Here is a 20,359-nt window from a genome sequence, read left to right on the forward strand (position 1 = left end):
GAAGCTGGGGACAAGGAAGTGCTGTACAGTAACAGTTACGGGGGGGGGGGGGGGGGGGGGAATGTTCTGTGCTGGTCTTGGACTTCCTCAGAGTATTTTTGTTCCAGATGTTAAATTGTTATTTTTTTCAGAAGCCTTGTTAAGTTGCCAGAACATTAGATTTTTTGAAGGATTTTCTGAACCCCAGCTGATTATCACAACACGCAAGAATCCAAACTTGGGCTTGGCTTTGCTGCGCTGCAGCAGCTGCAGAAAATCTGTGTGAAGGTGCAGGTTTGCAGTGCCATCATCAAATGTCCTTATAGGGTAAAACAGGGAGTGAGGGAATTCTGCTCTGCTGCCTCATACAATGTGGGGATTCATGTCAGCTGTTGAGTAACATCGAGTTCCCCAAAGCAGAAAAACCACCACACATGCTCTGTGGCCGAAGTGGTAGCAGAGCTCCTGAAAGAGCTGCAGCAGGGCAACTTGGGATGGAAAAAATGACATCCTATCTGCCTCCATCCAGGCAAAGGGTGGCCTGCTCAGAGCAGAGGCAAAATCAGTCCCCACTGTATTTTGTTTCTAGATATAATGGCACTTTTTTACTGGCAGTATGTGATGATGCTGGTGGTACATGGCATAGATCACATGTTGCTGCTTAATTGAAGTCAAATGCTGCATCCCCCTCCCACCCGTGGCTCCCTGCCTGACCAAGATGCCTGTGCCCCAGCTCCCTGCGGCCCTGCTGCTCATGTTCTTTTCAGCCCTTTGATCTAATCCTTCTGGAAATAGACAGAAAAATCTCCTAGGTGCTGGTTTGTCTATTGAGTACTGTCAATAGGAAGCTTCTCTTTACAAAAGCAATAAATGTATAAGCACCTTCTACTTTGTACCTGCTCCTCTCTTTACCTGCCTAATTTTTGTCTTTGTGCATTTACAGAAACTCTCAGCTATGGTGTTTTTACACTTAATGCATCTTCCTGACACTCACTGTACCTCCCCTGCTGCCTTTGTTTTGCTTTGAAGGATTGTCAGCCCACATGAGCGGAAACCTGTGACTATCCTAGTATTAAAGACAGCGTGGAGCTCAATGTGTTCAAATTCCTTTCCCTGACCACAACCCTCTTTCAGAGGTGAAGTCTGCCAACTGACTCGGGCGCCCTGCTCTTCCATGCCAAAGAAAGCTACTTATTTAGCCAAGTGTATCTCCTTTACCTGGAAAAGGGCTGCTGGAGCAAGCTTCCTGCCTGCAACAGGAGAGATCCTCAGGCTGCTGGTGGCTGGGGCAGTGTGGGGCTGCCAGGGTGTGTTGCTGAAATGGTAAACAGATTCAGCGTGCTACAGCTTTTCATCATCTTGGGTCTGTGCCTCGTCTGTAAAGACTGTGGCATTCTTTCCTGGGAGCGATGCAGGGTCAGAGCACTTGTGTGGTACCTGGATGGAGCTAAGGGTGGGTCTCCCACTGAACCATCCCCTGCCTCAAGAGAGAGCTGGAGGACAAGACCTGCTGAAAAGATGGCAAAGAAAGGTGGCTAAGATGTCTGTATTTTTAAATGGGGTTTTGTTCAGTTAGGTACCAAGTAAGCAGTAACTTGAGGCAGTTAAAGTAGAAAAGACAACAGTGTCAGCTCTCTTCTGCTGTGAATGTTGATGTCTCAGGGAAGGGATGATGAAAAAAGTCCAAAATGTGAGATGAGCAGATGCAATGGATAAATCATCATAAAATAGAGTGGAAAGCTTTTCAGACCTCTGGAGCTGAAGTTTGTACCAGAGGTCCAAAGGGACTCTTTGCTGTAATGCCATTAAGATGAGGCTGGGATGCTGAGGAAGGGCTGTCCCCATCTCCTGTTATTCATGAGGAGTTTCTGGTGTCCAGTGTGCCACAGGAAAAGCTCTGGTCGTGATTCTTGGCTGTAGCTGACAGAGAAGGATCTGTGACTTACCCGCTGTCACTCGTTGCCCTCTCTGCATGGGACTAATCCCAGCAGTGCTTTTCTAGTTTTGTTTATTTTTTCAATAGTATTTTGTAAAGGATTTGCTTGAGTTTGTTTTTGTGTATGAAGATATCAACATGGAGAGCATAGAGGAAACTCTTTCAAAGCAAAATCTGAAGCTTGGAGTGAAACTGGTCAATGAAGGCAGAGATTTGGCTGTAGAAATATGAACAAGCTCATCTGCTGTGGCAGCCTGGTCCTCAACTGGGTTTTGGAGGGCGATAAAGAGAGTATAGCAATGTGTCAGGATGGATATTTGCATACTCTCGTACTGCCTCCTGCTATTCCCCTCTGACTCATGGTTTGCACAGAGATCTCTGAATATTTTAAATGCCAGTGGGCCCTGCAGCAGTAGGCGTGAGATTAAGTCCATCTTTTAATTGATGTGACTCCATAGACTACCCCTGTTAATGTCCTCTGGACTCTCTTCCTTCTCCCATTTCAGAGCAATGGAAACGGAAGTTGCCCTTTATTTACACAAACTGATAGATTTCAGCAGTTTCCCTTGAAAGGTACCATTATCCTAATTAAGTGAAAATAACTACCGAAAAGTCTCGGTTATCGTAAAATCGAGATGTTGCAGTTCAATTATATTTCCAGACTCAGGCGAGCTGCTGGAATGCATGCAGTTTAACTTTCCTCTATGATATAATAGTTTAAAAGAGATCAGGGTACATTTTACCATAGTGTCTAGCAATGTGAGTTTATTCAGACTTTTGGCAGGCAGTTCTGCACACTCTTGCTAAAACTGTGAATCATCCATTGTTGGCTGATTGCACTCTAGTTGCTAAGAGATCTGTCAAGTGCATACTGAGGCTTAATTCTACATTTGCTCTAAGAAGGGCTAAATGTATTAAATTGGAACATGTCACATCCTTCCTAAACAAGTAATTAAGGCGCTGCTATGAGCCTGTCTGATGGAGAGAAGAGAAGGAGCCGGGAACAGCTGTAAGATTTAACTTGGGTCGAGGTTGGTCTCCTCTGTCTGGGAACACTAGACTTATTGCATGTTGGATTTTCACGACCTGATGCATAGTGGAAATAGAAAGGGGAGGGAGACATTAAAAAAATAGAATTTGCAAAAGGACTTGTTTTTCAGTGTCCTTATATAAACCTCTTAAAATGATCTAATGCTATTTCACAAAGTGTAGTTTTTAGTAATGGAAAGACAATACGTCAGTGTTTCCCAAGCTGCCTTGCCCCCCACCCCCTCCCAAGTGAACTCCACCATTCACACTGCTCCTCCCCAGTTACCCCATAGCTTGGGCGTGCTGCAATACGTATTGCAGATGCTGTGTGCTCTCATTCAACATCGTACCATTTAATGTTCCTGTTTGCGAAGTACACCAGCAGAAGTGGCGAGTAAGTGGTACTGTAAGATATCTTTAACCACCTTCTCTGTCCTAAATAGCCACAAGCTTTTCCAGGGAGGCCTTTTACTACCCGCAAAGAGAAAATTGATCCATTTGTCGGTAGTAAACCAAGTACGTCATCTGTTTCTGGGAGCATACTCCTGCCTGTGCGGGGGTGTGTGGCAGCAATTTTAAAAAAGAAAAAAGTTCTTTATTCAAGATTTTCAGACTCATCTGTTCCTAAAATTACATCATTTGCACTGGCATTAGCCACTGTCTGAAAACTGCCTTAGTTTCTTACCAGGCTCTGTATCTTCTTCCCCTTCACTGAACAAGGAGGAAAAGTTGTGAAGTTGTGGTTTGTCCATCAGTGTTTTCTGGTGCCCAGACTAGCACTAGGCTCCTGGGTTCAGCCTTTTGCCCATTGTCTTCTCCTAGACCCACACTGTCCACATTGGGGGTCAGTTGCTCGCTGCCAAGCCACGGGTGCCTTCTGCTCAGGCTGCAAAGAGGGGAAAAAGTTTAACACAATCCTTGTTAAGTTATCTAAATGATAAATTATCTTCCTTTTAAAAAATGAAAACACTACCCCTGCTTCAATCATTGCTTCTCATTTGGATTCAGCTTCTATGCGCTGTGTTTTGTCAGAGCTTGTTACTGAATTACTATTCCTTGTGTAGGTCTTTGCAGATGTGATTGAAGGCCTTTATAATCCTCTCTTTGGTGAAACAGATTGAGCTTTGTGAATGCTGCTTTGATGTTTTGGAAATGATGCTTTGTTCCTGGCGGCTCCTCTGAGCCCTTCATGACTGTTGGATGTTCTGTGTGGTGGATGTGGTACCAGAGAGCAGCTGTGGTAACGGCACATGCTGGGATGGTGGATCTCTCTGCCCCATAGGGAGTTCCCCTGCTTGTCCGTCCAAAGGTGTCTCTTTGGTCGCAGGATTGCGGTTAGAGTCTGTGTGCAGACAATGATCCTTTGGTGGTGGCTGGGTTTACAAAACTAAACAGATGGCCCATCCTCTGGCTGTGGCCTGAGGTCCTCGTGCCAGCCACACAGCCTTCGCGGTGGCCATATGGCAGCATGGGTTTGTCACTTGTACCTCTTGTGCCGTCCTCCCTGCCTGTGACCTGGTTTGCTCACGGTTTAACATTCTAGTTGCTGACAGTGATAATTGTGTACTCTCAAGCTATTTGTGTGATACTTGAACAACCTCACACCTGTGGGTTTCTGTTTGAAACACACCTATTCAGCAATGATTTCCATTCTCATCAGCTCTTGAGATGTGTGTGTTTTATTTGCATACCAGCAGCAGTATCCACTTGTACACATCTTAACATGGTGCATCAGTGCTATCCCTGCTATTGTCTGGAGTTATCCTTTCATCCAAAGCTGTATCAAACTAGACAAGATTGACTTTCTGTAAACATGTGCTGATTGGTATTAATTATTTTATCCTTCAATTCCTTATTACTCCCCTGTCAGTCATTTTGCAAATTTTTCTGGCATCCCCATTAGGCTGTAAAAGATTACAAACACTACAAAACTTCTCCTTAGGTGGAAATCATCCTGGCCTGCTGTTTTAAAAGTGCTTTTTAATAACTGCTGTTTAACATCCTCCTGTGTTATGGTTGGGATGAAAATTACTCTCTGTAATACAATATGAATATTTAACTGGCTTTTTCCCTGTGCACAGCAGAAATATCTATTCAATACTTTTATCTTTTTGGTGTGAATATTGAAAATTTCACCCTTTCCAGGTAGTGATGAATCAGCACCACAGCTGCTATTCTTGTTGTTTCTAAGGTAGGGAAGTGAAGGAGAAAAAGGCCCTTGTGAATCTTGATTCTGCTCTCCAGAGATTTTCACTAGGTCCTTTTGCTTTTATAAGTTCTCTTAATTTCTGATATATTGCACTAAAACTTAGTTGTTATAAGTGTTTTGGCTTTCATATCTGATTTAATTTCCTCTCTACACCAATTAACTTATCCATTATCTTTGATTCTTAATCTAGTGCAGTGTTCTTTCTCACATGTGAAAGCAGGCTTTCTGGACATTTAATGACATTTTCTTAAAACTGCTCCTGGGCATCACTTATTTTTAGCATGCAAATTACCTGCTTAATGATTTGGTTCAACTATTTCAGCTTTGTGAAAATAAGGCTTTTGAAAATTAAGTCTGTGTTTGTTATGTAACTGCTTTTACTTATTAGGGACATCCATTTTGTCTATGAAATCTGTCACTGATTTGGTGCATTTTCACCACTTCATCTGTAACTGAAATAGCAGGGCATGTTATCTGTATTCTGAACAAATTATTGTGCCTTTATAGATTACTATCCGCTGTGTGTTAGGTTTTTCAGGAGCATCATCTTTCTGGTCATTGTAACGAGTGGTCTCTGTATTTCTTCCTTTAGAGCAAAGTGAGTATTGAGGAGACTTAGCGTATTCCAGTGCGTTGGAGACTTCCTACTTTCGCCCTCTTTTCAACCTGTTACTCTGCTGAAGTGAAAGATGAATATGGAACAGGCCAAACAAAATATCTCATTCCTTCTGCTCTGACCTTGACAACTGTATTAATTTCTGCAGCTTCTCTGCACTGTTGTGTAACCTTTCCCCTTGAGCACTTAGTACTTGTAGGACATCGAAAGCATTCAGCAGTAGGTAAAGACAAGTTTTAAAAACATCGCTAGCATCTATAATGAATATAGCAGTCATTATTTTCCAGGTTTCCACTTTATTGCTTGACCCACAGATCTGTAAATGTGTGCAGTGTGGAGTTAACACCAGTCAGCAGAAGACACTTCCTACTGAAGAAGCTAAAAATTTGCTGTACAATATATACTTGTCTCTGGTCTTCCTGACCGTAATCCAGTGATCGTGAGGAGTGAATGAGGAGCTCTTGAGCTGTCTGCCTTACATGGGGGCATGTAACTAGGAAGTTCTAGTGCGTTTCCTGCAAGCATCCTGGAGAAAATGAAGATGCCCTAAGGGCTCATGCTGCAGTCAAGGGCAAGTTGTTCTTAAGTCTGGTGCTCCTGGCAGTTCCCTCCCTGCTTGCCACATGGCGCAGCCATTGTTGCCTTCCTCCCAGCCTGGATGACATGGCATGTCCACAGCTGAGCCCTCGTGGTAGGGCTGGGGCTTGCCTGGCTGGGACTGTGGTCCTTGGGGAGGCTTGGCCACCTTACGCAGCAGATATGCTCCCCAGCGGGGCAGGAGCACCCAGCAGTCGAAACCAAAAACAGCTGTCAAGGAAATGCACAGTTCAGCTCCTCAGTGGCAAGAGTGCATTAAGTTGTTCTCCCTTCACTTTTCCACGACTGATCCCTGCTGCAGCCCTGAGCTTGCCTTTTGTTTGCAGCAGGTCCTGCAGGTACCCATGGGCTCTGTCATCGCCTTTGTCTGGGAGTGCTGTAGTTACAAGCTGTCAGGTTACTTCTACACCTCTGATGGCGTTGATAGCATCTGGTGAGGTAATAGTTTCCATTTAGTTATAATTTCATAAATTTCAGTATTTCCCTTTATTTCTGTATGGCAGTGAAGTTATGTAGTACTGTGCGGAGAAAGGAAAAGCCATTAGGCTGACTATAAAGTAATACTGGAGTCTGCTGTATCACTGACTCTTGGCTGTTATTCCAGCAGACATGCTCCCTATTCCCACGCGAGTCTGGAAAAGGGCTGCTGTTGCCTTATGTCTGTCAGTTGTGCCGCTGCCGTTTGCTCTGTGCGGCAGTGGGTTTGGGCCAGGCTCCTGCGAGGCAGGGATCGCTCTGAACCTGTTGGGAGGGTTGTGGCATCACCGCATCTCCCAATGTGGTGTGTTGCGCATGCAGAGCTGGCAGCGCGTGGGAGCGCAGAGCTCGGATGCTGCAGTACAGAACCCCTTGAGAGCATTGCTGCTGCTCTGCAAAGGGTGCTCACTTGGATGTGGTGAAAGATGGGCATGTGCTGCCTCAGATACAGCAGGTGTAATTAGGAAATGTAGGTCATTAAATTCAATTAGCCCAGTGCAGCTGGGAAGAGTTCTTACTGGATTCACTCCTCCTTCAGAGTAGCTCTTATTCAATAATACCTTAAGTGAAACCTGAATTTCGAAGGTGCATTTAGAAGCCTGCAGAGAGATATTTCCCTTCCTAAAGTAACTGCAAGACAAAGTAGTAAGATACCGAAGAGGCTGCATCTCTGGCAAAGTGCCCCATGAGTGGGATAGGTGAGTGAGCGGAGGTGGCTCAGTCTGCAAAAGCACATCTTGCTAACGATTGGGTTAGGAGTCTCACATCTAATGTGTCTTTCTACTAGAAGGGCTTTAATTAATTGGACTCTTTGAACAGTTACTTTTTACTTAGCTGTTATTTTGCTTTTCTTCATTTTCCCCCTGTCCCTGTGCATTACAAGTTTCCCTTTGGTTTCCCTTTGTTTACATCTGCTGGTATTTTATGCATGTATGAGTGGAAGAAGTAGCAAAATGCAGTAGTAACAGAGTTGAGGGCATGTGAAGGGAATTTATTTCTTTTGAAAATGTAACGCCACCACCCCCAATCTCACTGTGCTTTTTAGTTGAACACATTTAGCTCTATTAAAAGAATATGGTCTTGAGATATGTAAAAGTGTGTAGCAGCTTGTTTGGCAGGGAAAGGAGTAAAACAATGAACCACATTGCACCTGTTGGTGCTCTTAAAGTGCTTTCCTTACAGGCATCCTGCCATTTGCATTTCTGCAATTATTGTATAAAATAAATGTGTAAAGAAAATAAAAATAAATTGTGTAAAGGGACATCTTGGGCCAGGGTTTCATCCTCTGCCACCTGCCTAGAGCCCAGGTCCTGTGTTCAGGTTTCATCCTCCTCTAATTCCCACCTACAACTAAATGCTCTCCTGGCAAATCTGTGTGGAGTTGTGTTGATGATGCTTGCAGGTGGTCAAAGCAACAGTGCAAGGAAAGGCAGGGCACTGCATATACAAAAGTTTCTACTTCTTAAAAGTATGTGGTAATAGAGACAGCACCAACTGCTATGTCTTTCACGTGCTTTTCATGTTTCAGTGCTTGCTGCTTTATTCTTCTTTCCTCCTTATGACCATAAGCCTCAAATGGGCAGTTGGTGCAGAAGCAGGACTTACAAAGCTGGCTCTGTCTTTGCCTTTGTCAGTTTGAGTTCAAGGAACAGTGGCCAGAGATGGATAATTGCTTATGCTTACTGCATATTTTTCTTTAAAGCTTAAGAATTTATTAAAACTTATAGTATTAAACTGCTAAAGGTTATTTTCAGGTTGAAATGTCCCACCTAGCACTGTGATGGCCAATTTTTTCAATAGATGACTCCCAGATTGCTTATTTTTATTGAGATGTATTTTTGACTACTTAAAACTGTTGGTGTCTCTTCAAGGATTTAATCACATCTCATGTATACCAGCAAACTTGTGTAATCCCACTGGGATGACACTTTTCTTACCTGGTAGTGGAAACCGTGCTAGAACTAGTTGGGAGATGGAAAATGGTCAGTCAAACTTTACATTTTCTGCCATTATTGTTGTTATATATGTCTAGACACTTCAGGGTATTCTTGCAGGATGTGTTAGCATAGCTAAAATAAGACAGACAAGTCAACTTCTCTGAAAGCATGACTGAAACCTATTATTAGAGGGGAAAAAAATGCTGGGTTAATATAACCTCTGCCCGTGGGGCCTTGTTATAAACTAACACAGGAGCAACCGGATGTTCTCAGGCCTGTTATTGAGTGAATTCAATTTGAAGACAAATATTCTCTTTGCCTGTGACGATGGTGACTGTTCCTTGAGCTTGGCTGGCTCTGTGGGACCAATGGCTTCTCTTCCCTGCCTATCCTCAGCATGGGGCAATGGGGACCTGGTGGTCTTGTCTGTGGCTCCTCACCAGACAGCCTAGATGGGACTACATCTTCCAGATGATAATCTCAGCCACTTGTGCAGCTGAAACCTGCAGGTTGGTTCCCATGTGCCTCGGAGAGGCGATGGGAAGAGTTCAGAGCTGGGTGGTGATGCTGGTTCCCTGCTGGGATGGAGCTGCTTTTCAACAGCATCAAGTTAGTTAATATAAAAGTAAAGCTTCTAAATCCACTTCTGAGAAGGAGACTGATATGCTCTTCAGTGTTAGAAACTACAAAATTTGGAGTCCTCCTGGCACAATGGCATGTGCATACAGCAAGATCAGAAGGCAACAGCAGGTGTGCCAGCAGCTTGACAATTCACTGTGAGGAATCTAACAAAATCCACTTCAATGTAAAACACTTGCAGTGTTTTTCAGAAGTTTTTTATATTTATTTTGATTGATAAAACTAAGATTTGGTGGAGGGAGGAAGAAATGAGTTGCTGAACTGCAAACAAATGGAAATTCAGACCAGACCAAGCTTCATTAGGTGCTGGAGAAGCTGGGAGGTGCTTGTACTGTTTAGCACTACGTTGAAATTGAGCACCCTGTTCAAGAAGTTACAAAATCCCAAATACCCCAGTTGAGGTATAACTATTTTTCATTTCCTTAGCATAGATCTTCCTTTGAAAAGAGAGCTCCCTACCTTAAAATAAGTGGAGTGTTATCCTTGCCAAAGATCTTTCAGCCTCTTTAGAATAGGGCATTTAGATTACTGGAGACAAAGTGAGTATCTTGAATGCTCAGTGTCAAGGCACGAACAAATGGCACAGAAACAGTAGTACAGTACAGAGTGAAACCTGACAACTTGGTGTTAAAGGAAAGGAATGCTACTGTATGGTTTGATTGTGATCAACTTATCTTCAAGTGGGTTTATTAGCAATTAAATGGAATATTGGTTATTCAAGAGCCATAATAGCCCTGGTTGAAATGTCCCTTCTGCGAGGTTTTCCCATACCCTGTGGAATGAGCAGAATGTGACAGTCAAGCTTTCAACAGGCTTCATGAATTTTAAATACTTTTCAGCTGTGAAATGGGGCACATGGCGTGTGGTCAAGGGTGGACGAGGAGCTGGCAGCCGCTGGGGGTATTATGGGATATTGAGTGTCTGGGAGATAATGAATGCTTGGCTTATCCAGGTGCATTCTTGGCCTGCTGTGCATGTCCAGGCAGAATGGAATATATTTCTCTGTCCAACACTTAACAATTGATCATTTTGTAATTGTAAGCAGAAAGTATTTAGAATGTTACTTTCTCAGCATGCCTGCCTACGACTTAAATTTCATGTCATCGTCTTTATCCAGCAAAATCTGCACTGTTTTTCTGTAACAATGCATTCATGCTGCTTAAACTTTTCCACTAACCTGATTTTATGCTTAGTGGATCTTAGAGAGCCTTTTCTTCTAGCAACTTTAAATTGCCATTTTTTTTAAGCATCCTTTTTTCTTTATTTTCTGTGAATTTTTTATACCTGATCAAAATTATTTTGACTTGCTGTGGGTTGAAATTTCAGCTCAGCTTTTTGTAGCAAATGAGCAGGTTGCTGGTTCCTGTTTTGTGGGAAATTGCCTTTAAAATGCAGGGACACTAAGTGGTGGAAGAGAGGAAGGGGAAACTCAGGTGTGGCTTACTGCTGGTGAGCTGCGCAGAGTTCTTGTGCACTTCAGTTCTGCTTAGTTATTAAAACACAATATGGTCTAAGGACATACAGATTAATTGTGGTTTTAACTGCATGTATCTGGAAGAGGAGGTTGCTGCTTCACCTCCCAAGACCTGCCTAGCTGGAGCTCCCCTCCTGCATGGACAAGAACCGCCTGTCACTTTCTGCTGCTCCTCTGCGTGCCAGTCCCTCTCTGTGCTGCTGCTGGTCCAGCTCTTCCCATGTTTCTCCTTCCCCATCAATCCCCAGTAGCACCATACTCACCCCGAGCCCAGGTCGCTGTCTAGGGGCAATGGACAGTTGGCACTGGGTACATCAGCTCTAGGCACGCAGTTTGTGACTGTTTCAGCAGTAGGGGACTAGGTGGGTTTGGATACATAATTAGCAGTGTATGGGCAGTAACAAATGGAGTAATTATCTGCGTGGGCCTTTCTGAACTCCATTGTTCATAAACTACCCAAACTATTCCAAAAGCTGCACCTGCTTGGTGCAAGTCTTGGGTAAGGGTGAAACTGTCTCAGAGCTGCAACTTGAAAGCATTGATGTGGGATCTGTGTATTGGGACCAACTAACAAGTTATCTTCTGCTTGAGGACATGGCTTGGGAGTGCCTCAGTGTTCTTTCTTGGCCCTCCCGGGATCTTGTTTGATTAAAAATGGCTGAGGATGATCTGCGCTGTGGGCACACCGGACAGCATGTCGGGCCTAAGTGGGGTGGAAGGACCATTGTGTCTGTCAGCAGAGTGTGGTGCCGACTGTGTCCTGGTGGGTGCTCTGGCACAGGTGCCGAGGCATTACAAGTCTGACTGATGCTATGGTGCAACTGCTCCACCATTTGGGTGAGGACCTGGCCCTGGTGCTCTGTGGTGGCAGAGAGCATCAGGGTAGGATCAACTGAAACTCCCAAAAAGGGGCTTTTGGGTGTTGTAATATAACAGTGTCTGCCATGTGTCATGATGCACAGCCTAGTCTGAAGTCATGCTCAGCTCACTCTGAACTGAGCGGTCTGGATGCAATTTGTCCGGGTGCCTTGGGAGCAGCGTGTCCACCCACGCCATCCAGGAGCGTGCTGCCGAGCAGCTGGTGGTTTACTTCAGTGCCAGGCTGCTGCCAGTCTTCACCTTCTCCCAAAAGAGGCAGTGAGATGGACACAAAGGCCCTGTGTGGGTGGAAAGGGGGATCAATTGCCAAAGCAAAATGTGGTCTGTCAACTGGTGGGGGTGGGAATGGCAGGTACAGGGCATCTTTACCAGGCTGTGCTAGTGGCTGTTTGTGGAACAGAGCTGACCTTACTTGTCTTGCACTTAATATACTCTTACAGCGTGATGTGCATCAAATAGCAGTTCTGGAACATCTTGTTCTTCTACTGCTTCCCCGTTCACCTCTCAAGAGCTAGGGCCCTTTCTGGTATCAACACCGGGAGCAGAAGTTGGAAACTCTGCCATAGCTCACATCCCACGAATTTCTGAGATCAATATACATGAGGGTGTGTATCTGACCTACTTAAAGCAAGAAAACAGCCAGTAGTGGGTTTTTCTTCTCAAAAACCTCAGAACTATTACAGTGTTGCTTTATTTTCTTTGAAGCCTCTGCAAGACCAGAAGGGCAATGCTTATTGTCGAGAGAGACTTTCTTCATCTCCAAACAGAGTCGATTCAGACAGGCAGAAACCTGGATCATGACTAACACTGGTATCTGGTTTTGTAAAACTGAAGTCTACCCTTTCCTGGCCCTGGATTTGTCCATCTCTATTTATAGCCTTCACTCAGATCCTTGCTGAAAAATGCATTATATATTGACAGTGGCACTTTGTGAATTCAGAGTTAATGGCTCCAGAAATAGTCACCTCGGAGATATAGTCTAACTTCTGCATATATTAAGTCTGACACTTGCTTTGCACAGCTATGAATGACAGTTTAAAACACAATGAAGTGGAGACTGAAACCCAATAATTGTGATTTACCATGCCGGAGAAATTGGTGGTGGATGTAAAATTTCAGGAGACAGTGCGGTAGTGTGTCTTGGGCTGAGAGCCCTTTTTGTTAGGGCTGCGGCTGCTTTCTGGAGAACCGAGCTGTTAGCACTTAGAGCTGAGCTCTGCTAGTTTAGAAACCTCATTTAATCTCTGGCTTATTGGATGGTCTTCTACTCTCCGAGTCTCTCTGCCTCCTTTCATTTGAAACAGGTCTGCAGACATCTTCCCCCTTTCTCCAAGAGGCGAAGGCGGATGGGTAATTGCATTGTTAGGGGATGCCTGATTTGGTACCCTCCACAACTTCTGCCAAGGCCCAGCTGTGCCCCTGCGGCATTTGGGAGCCTCGGTGGCGCTTTGCCCGTGGCCCTGCTGCCCAGCCCTGGCACCTCAGGGGAAAAGCTGCCCTGCCCTTGGTGGGGGTGAGCCTGTGGCTCGCAAAATCATTTCCCTGTTTCCATTCTCTTTTGAAAAGATAATTTCCTTCTTACTGTCAATAATGCAAATCCCTTAACATGGTTAGTGCACAGAAGACTAGTAAATAATTTAGGAAGCGGCCTCTGTTTAGAGTGCATTAAATACTAATATAGAGAAGGAAAAATCCCCGCACATCAGTTACAGTAATTGGTGGAAGGCACCAGTCCGGAGGGTAATGAGCTCCATTTTTAAAGCACGAGGAAATTAGATTCTTATAAATGTCAAATGCAGTTATTGTCCTCTTTCCTTGAAACAGAGCTGAGCTGGCTGGAGCCCATTGTCTCTCAATCAGCTTTGCTGTGGATTAGACACATCCCGTCTCACACCAGGAATGTGCTTATTAGAAAAAATATCACTACAGAAAGCATACAAGCTTTAACACTCAACTGATGTACTAATGGGTATATGTACAATAAAACCCAATATTGTGTTACAAACCTTAAGCTGACCTGAGATAATATGATACAGAAATCTTAAAGGATACAGATGAGTGTTTTCTTTGTCTGCTACAATTCTGACTACCTGGGATTTTAGTTTTCAAATAAAGGAGACAAAGTGAGGGAAGGTGACTTTTCATCTTGCCTCTTATGAAAAAAGCAAAGCAGTAAGTCTTCATAGTGAATGTGCTTGGAATCAGGTCATGTCCAAATACTTTGTGTGTTTTACTGGTGTCTCCTGGGTAACTGTGGCTTCACACAGGACTTTCTCCATCCACTTTTATTCAATTCTCCCCTGGAAAAAAAAAGTGAGGTGGTTATTTGTTCGTACATCAAAGCTAGCTCTGTGAATTAGTCTTTCATTCATTATAAAATCTCACCAGTATGTGTTAAGACTCCACACTTTAGAAAAGCAGATATCAGGTGTTTGGGGAGGATAAAATGTGAAGAGGATAGAGGGCTTTGTAAAATCAAGCCTCTCTGCTGCATCCCTATTTTTAACTTTTCACTTGAGGATAACAATCACTTGTCCCTCCTTAGCTGGAGATAGTATCTTGTTTTCTCTGTGGGGTAGGAGCTCTTGCTGGAAAGTGGCACAATCCTTCTTGATGCAGGAAGGTTTAAGGATGGAGCAAAGCTCTCGATGCCCTTTTTGCAATGATGAGAACCAGACTCAAGCTACTTGTACAGACTCTACCACATACTAACCCAAACGCTGACTGATGCAGCATGCTGTTTCCAAGATGGTCGTGTGTCAAACACGTGCTGTGGACATGCTACGTTGGAGACCCTGCTCAGGACTGCTGCAGGATGGCTTGAAAGATGATGTGGTGGGGATAATGTGAGTCTGCACTATCCCCTATGCAGGAAACTCAGCTATATGCAAAAGCAGATGGGCTATTCATTTTTGGTTGTTTTTCTGGAATCCTGTATTTATAAGTTCTTTATTTCCAGTTGCCTTTTTAATAATGTCAAGTCTTCCTCTGATCTTCTCCATCTCAGTTTGTGCTCCTTTTTTCATTTCTGCTTCTACTAGATGGAGTTCCTGGTGTAGCCCATAGAAAACAAACAGTAACTTGAGACTTCTATTTTACACAAGCAAGGGATATTGAAAGATATTCTAGCATATGTCACCAGACATATGAACAGCACTTTCCAATTAAAATTCTAGGAATTTCTGCTCGTTGCTTAAAAACCCTGCAAAACATTGAACTGTAAACTTGAATCCATTAACACCTATCATTGAAAAAAGATCCAGCTATTTATATGGCAGTCATTTATTTAAATTTGGTTTCATAAGCTAAAATGAGCTCAACTGTTGGGGAAGAACATCTTGAGCATCTTATAAATATCCTCAAAGCCTGGAACAATCACTAAAGCAAATTAAACTAGTTTTCTATGATTTTGGACAACTTTTAGTTCTGATAACTTTCCTTAATGTCTATGCTATAGCTGCATCAACCCCTGTAAATTAAATAAACAATTCAAGGCATCTCTGACATAGCTTGGTGGTTAAATGGTAATCAGCAGCTGGTGATTAAAACATATACACATGGCTCAAATCACAAATCCAAAGTCAGCATTTACCTTCCACTATTCTCATTAGCTAGGCACTTCACTTAATTGGTACTCTAGTGCAAGTGTTATTAATTGGCTGTTCTGGCCCAGGGGTGTGAAGTGCTGCTGCCTGCCTGCCTCTCCCCGGGGAGCTTTGTGGCACCTTTGCTGTGTTGGAGTCGCTTCTCAGGATGGTGCAAGCATTTTGCGTGGTTGCAATGCTCAGGTTGAAAGGAGGTTTCTCACCTGCTAGAGGGAGCCTACACCTGCCTCGGTGACTGGTGCTTGTTTGCTCTGGTCACAAGCACATCTTCTCACAGGTAGATCTACCTTTGGCCTTTTGTACCCCTCCTGCTGATAGAGCTGAGAGGTATGTTGCTTTTCTTCTCCCCTCAATAATCTGCCTCCTTCTGACCAGTCAGTTTAAGTCACAACAGACTTTAACAGATGCAAATTTTCTAGCCAGCGTGCCTAGCTTGCTCATGATGCTTGTTGCACAGTTCATGGCCCCATTAGGTCTGCAGGCAGCCTTGCAACATGTGAGGCACTTTCATGCCCAGGTTTTGTACCTCTTTATTCAGATGTTCTTCTGTGGTCCAGAGAAGCTTTTGCCTCTACCTGCAGAAAGCAGGTAGGGTGGTCCTCAGCCACAGTAACACCTGCAGCTCTGTTGATGCTCCAGACTGGTGGGTACATGGTATCAGGGATGAGGACAGGAGCAGCACGGGGAGCAGGTGCTTGGCGAGGTCAGCTGCTGGCCTGGCTTCCTCTGCAAGCCCAGACAGCTTCTGCAGGGAGGACAGCTTCTGCAGGGAGAACCTCAGCAGCAGCATGTCTCCTGAAAGGGCTTTCTCTTCTTGGTGCTTTGGTTTTTGGAAGCTGCTGGAGGTGGTGGATTAACTGGAGATAGGTGACCACACAACAGGCTGGGTGATCCTGTTTTTTTCCTGTGGTTTGGCCTTCTGCCTTAAATAACCCCATCTGATGGGTGTATTTATTTATTCCAATAGCCTGTGGCTGGTGTACTCATGTGTCAGGGTGTCCCAGTCATGAGTTGGCTTGTCTGCTTCATGTCGGCACAAAACAGTCTATGTGTTCTTCGTTTGGGAACCTTTTTATATAAAGCTGCAACTCTATTACTCCATATTAAGCAATTGTTTTCTTCTTTGGGGCCTTATGGCTCTTATGCACGTAGCACCGGCACAGTAAAAACCACTGGGCCTCACAGGCAAAAGAAACCATTCTGCTATCAGCACACGGATGTTACGAAATGTTGCTGTGGTTATACAAGTCAGCTTTCCAATATTAACTCAGCTGTTTCCCATTTATTTTTAAAATACCACATGGGTCTAGTCCTCCTTATAAACCTAATTTTAAAGATCACTAGAGATAGAGCAACAAGACTAAGAAAGATGAATCCTTACTACTAAGCCTGGAGACTCTGGAGTGCCAAGTTTTAGCCTGAAGTCATTTTAGCATCAAGTGAAAGACAGAGGAGCAAAAAGAAGTGTTAATAATTGTAAAGGGCATGCTGCAGGCTCACTCCAGTCTGCATGCCAAAGCCTTAGATGGGATTTTGTGTGGGGAGGACGAGTCCCTTGGTCTCGGGAAGCTCCCAGGTACAGTTCTGCATTGCAGTGTAACCCATTGGTGTTCTCCAGGTGGCACAAAGACCTCCCTTTGGCCTGTTTAACTTTAAACTGAGGCACCTACTTTAACAGTTTGCTTGTCCAAGGCTTTTTCTGCAAAGTGGCTGGAGAGTGAGAGTGTACTAGAGAGAAAGAGGAACCCACAGAGAGCAGGTCAATCTTGGATAAGGTGATGCCCCCAGTGTACCCCTTATAGACCTACATCACCTGTCCTGGCAGCCCGTGGAGACCTGCTCCTGCCTTTTGGGCTTGGGCTTTGGGGTTAATGGGATCACTCGCAAATGCCACATAGCTGAGTCACAGAAAATGAGCCAGGAAACAGGGCTTAGGTGGATCACGTCTGCCCTCTCCCTTATTCCCTGAAGCCAGCACCGTTCTTGGGAAGGAACGACAGCCAAAGCATGTGCTGCTGTTGCTCTGAGGCTGCTGCAGCAAGGGTGAAGGACTAATCGCCATCACATCTCCTTTCTCTACCGTGACAGGTATAGTTTGGCAGAGACCAAAAGTAGGGCTGCTAGAGTTGCTTCTGTTGGTATATGGTGCCGGAAGACAAGTACCGTGTCACCTGCTTTGGCTTCCTGTGTTTCTTCTAGAAATGCTGAATTTATTATATTAAATAGTTCCTGAGCCGTGGTCTAAACCCCCAGCCAGCTTCCCTCAAGTTATATACTGAGCATGGCATCATATGATATGGAGTATCCCTTTGGCCAGTTTGGGTCAGCTGTCCTGGCTGTGTCCCCTCCGGCTTCTTGTGCACCCCCAGCCTCCTTGCTGGATATGAGGGCGGTATGAGAAGGTGAAAAGTCCTTGACTTGATGTAAACATTGCCTAGCAAGAACCAAAATATCAGTGTGTTATCAACAGTATTCTCATCCTAAATCCAAAGCACAGCACCATACCAGCTGCTAGGAAGAAAACTCTTTCCCAGCCAAAACCAGGACAGACATGCAGAAATCAGAGCTAACAGGTCTTCACTGCATCTTCCACGTTTCTTAATGTTTGCTGGGCACCTATGGTTAGCCATGGTGAGGAGGTTTCACCAAAGATGAAGATGCTGCTGCGTGGCATCAGGTTCACAGGTTTCTGTGGATGTGCTCATATTTATATTGACATTCTGCAAGCTGTAGTCATAAGTTTTTGGTGAGCAGTTGGTTGCACGTAGGTGCTTCTTTTGGCTCACAAGGTGCCAAGATGATGGTGCTTCAACATGGTGAGCATTAGCCCCTCTTATGGATGGCCGATGACGTGAGCCTCTGTAGAAATGGGTTCTACTCTAGGCATCCTCAGCAGCCCTCACTGGGAAAGAGGAAACCTACTGAAGCTGCTCTCCCTGCTCTTGTTAGGAGCTCCTTTCAGCAGGAAATGGGCTCAGCAGCCCCGGGCTCTCAGCCACGTACGTGGCGCTCTGCAGAGAGCAGCCAGGCACACAATGTATAGACATGAAAGGTCTTGTCATTCTGTAGCAAATTAGCTCAAAAATGCAAGAACTCGTGCTCAGTAAAGTTGCAAAACTATAAAGAAAACAAACATTTACTGAATGGGGATATTTTTTTAACTCCTGACTGAAGGAGGGGCCTGGGGTAGAGCTGCCATCTCCATGGCTGGCAGAGCCATGTCTTGTGTTTGAGCAGTGTGGAAGGAGAGAATGTCATGCCTGCTGGTCCTATTTCCTGCTCAAATCCAAGGGACAGAATTTGCAAGAGAGGATAGTACCATGCAGAGGATCAGACTTAACATGCATTTTGGACCCCTCATCTGTCTCCTCTGCATGCCGCATGGTTCCTGTGCAAAGGCAAGAGCCTGATCGCTGCCACTGGACACCCCATCCCCTTCAGATCACCAAGGCCCCTGGAGAGAGTTGGGGAACTGCAATGGGCAGGGAGACAAAGCACCCTGCTATCTGTGTTGCTAAAGGTGTGTTAAAGGACTTTAATTCTTATTAACGATATGTATTTCTAGTAGGTTTTTTAAAGTTTTTCAATGATACAATATATTCTAAACAACTTTCTTTTAAACAGGTTGAAGCCATGAAGAAAGTACTGGAAAGTCTCAACCTCAATATAGTAGAGATGGTAGATGAAAACGCAACCTTGGATGGAGGAGACGTCTTATTTACAGGTATAGTGGTAGTGAATTTGCTGTTTACGTATTCTGACTGCCTCAAAGACCGCATGTTATCTGTCGTCTGTGTAATAAAATGCTATTCGTGCAGTTTGTTAAATCAGTTGTTTACTAAATGTCACAGAGATAGCCGAGATGAATTTTCAATGCAACCCTCAATGTCCTGCCTAATGCCTGAATAAATGAAGTAGCAGTACACACAGTACAAAGAGCAGCACTGTGCATACAAATTTTATTTTAGCTTGTAAAGTGCCATTAAGAAAAATGCTTTCAGTAGTCAACTGCCTGCAGTTGTTTCGTATTTTTTATTACCAGCAGCTATGTTCACCAGACTCATTTTCAGGACTTGTAAAAGCTTGATGCAGACAATTGTCACTAGTTCAGTGAATCAAATGCAAAAAAAAAATGCATTTTTTAGTTTATTAAGAAAGTGGTGGAGTTGCCTGCCAGATGTCATGTGCTAGACAACTTATACGCATGGTTGACTTCAAAGATGAAGATACCGACTGTGGTTTTTATGTCATTAAACCCATTAGGCATTTTCTCACATCGGCTGCGCACACGCTTGCTCCCCTGCTTGTGCTGAATGAGCCTGTTTATTTTGATCAGCATCACAGCAGACCGGCTGCTTGCCTTAGTTCACCAAGGGGAAAGAAAGGTCTCAGAGGCAGACCAGGAATGGAGGCCTTTCTAATGCAGTGCAGATCCAGTGCTGATTTCCTCTGGAGGATGCCAGTTGCTGCAGAGCAGCCTTCCAGACCAGAGGAAATCTCAGAGGGAGGGGGAAATGGTCAATCAATGCTGTACTAATCCAGCCCAGCTGTTCTCTTTCCTGACTCAATGACCAATGCAGAGCTTTAGAAGAGGAAGCTATTTATGCTTCTGGTGAAATGTGTCTTCTGAAAAAAAGATAATTGCTTTAAATTATCAGCTCACAATTGCAGGTTGCATTCTTCTAAGCTGAATTTTCAGTTTTACTATTCAACTTGAGAAGAGAGAGATAGAAAATGATACCCATGAAAGATTGCTTCAGAATGTCTCTAAAGCTGGCCTGTTTTTAAAATGTGTATGTCCTGACGAAGGAGCTGATGTGGTGATTTTTTTGGATGGCTTAAAACAAACAAAAAAAAGCTGTAATTGTTTTGCCCTTCATTTTTTCATTCCAGGCAGAGAATTTTTTGTGGGTCTTTCCAGGAGGACAAATCAACGCGGTGCAGAAATTTTGGCTGACACATTTAAGGTTTGTAGATTCATT

At 44.2% G+C, this 20,359-nt stretch overlaps 1 protein-coding gene across 1 annotated transcript in view; it reads left to right on the plus strand.

Moving 5' to 3' along the window:
* Positions 1-20,359, plus strand: part of DDAH1 (dimethylarginine dimethylaminohydrolase 1) — a 65,296-nt gene that overhangs the window by 25,858 nt on the left and 19,079 nt on the right. The window contains exons 2-3 of the mRNA XM_054833148.1: positions 19,002-19,101; positions 20,271-20,344. Of these exons, the coding sequence (XP_054689123.1) occupies positions 19,002-19,101; positions 20,271-20,344 (174 nt within the window). The remainder of the gene's footprint in view (positions 1-19,001; positions 19,102-20,270; positions 20,345-20,359) is intronic.

The sequence above is a fragment of the Grus americana genome, chromosome 8 (assembly GCF_028858705.1).
Source record: "Grus americana isolate bGruAme1 chromosome 8, bGruAme1.mat, whole genome shotgun sequence".
Lineage (NCBI taxonomy): Eukaryota > Metazoa > Chordata > Aves > Gruiformes > Gruidae > Grus > Grus americana.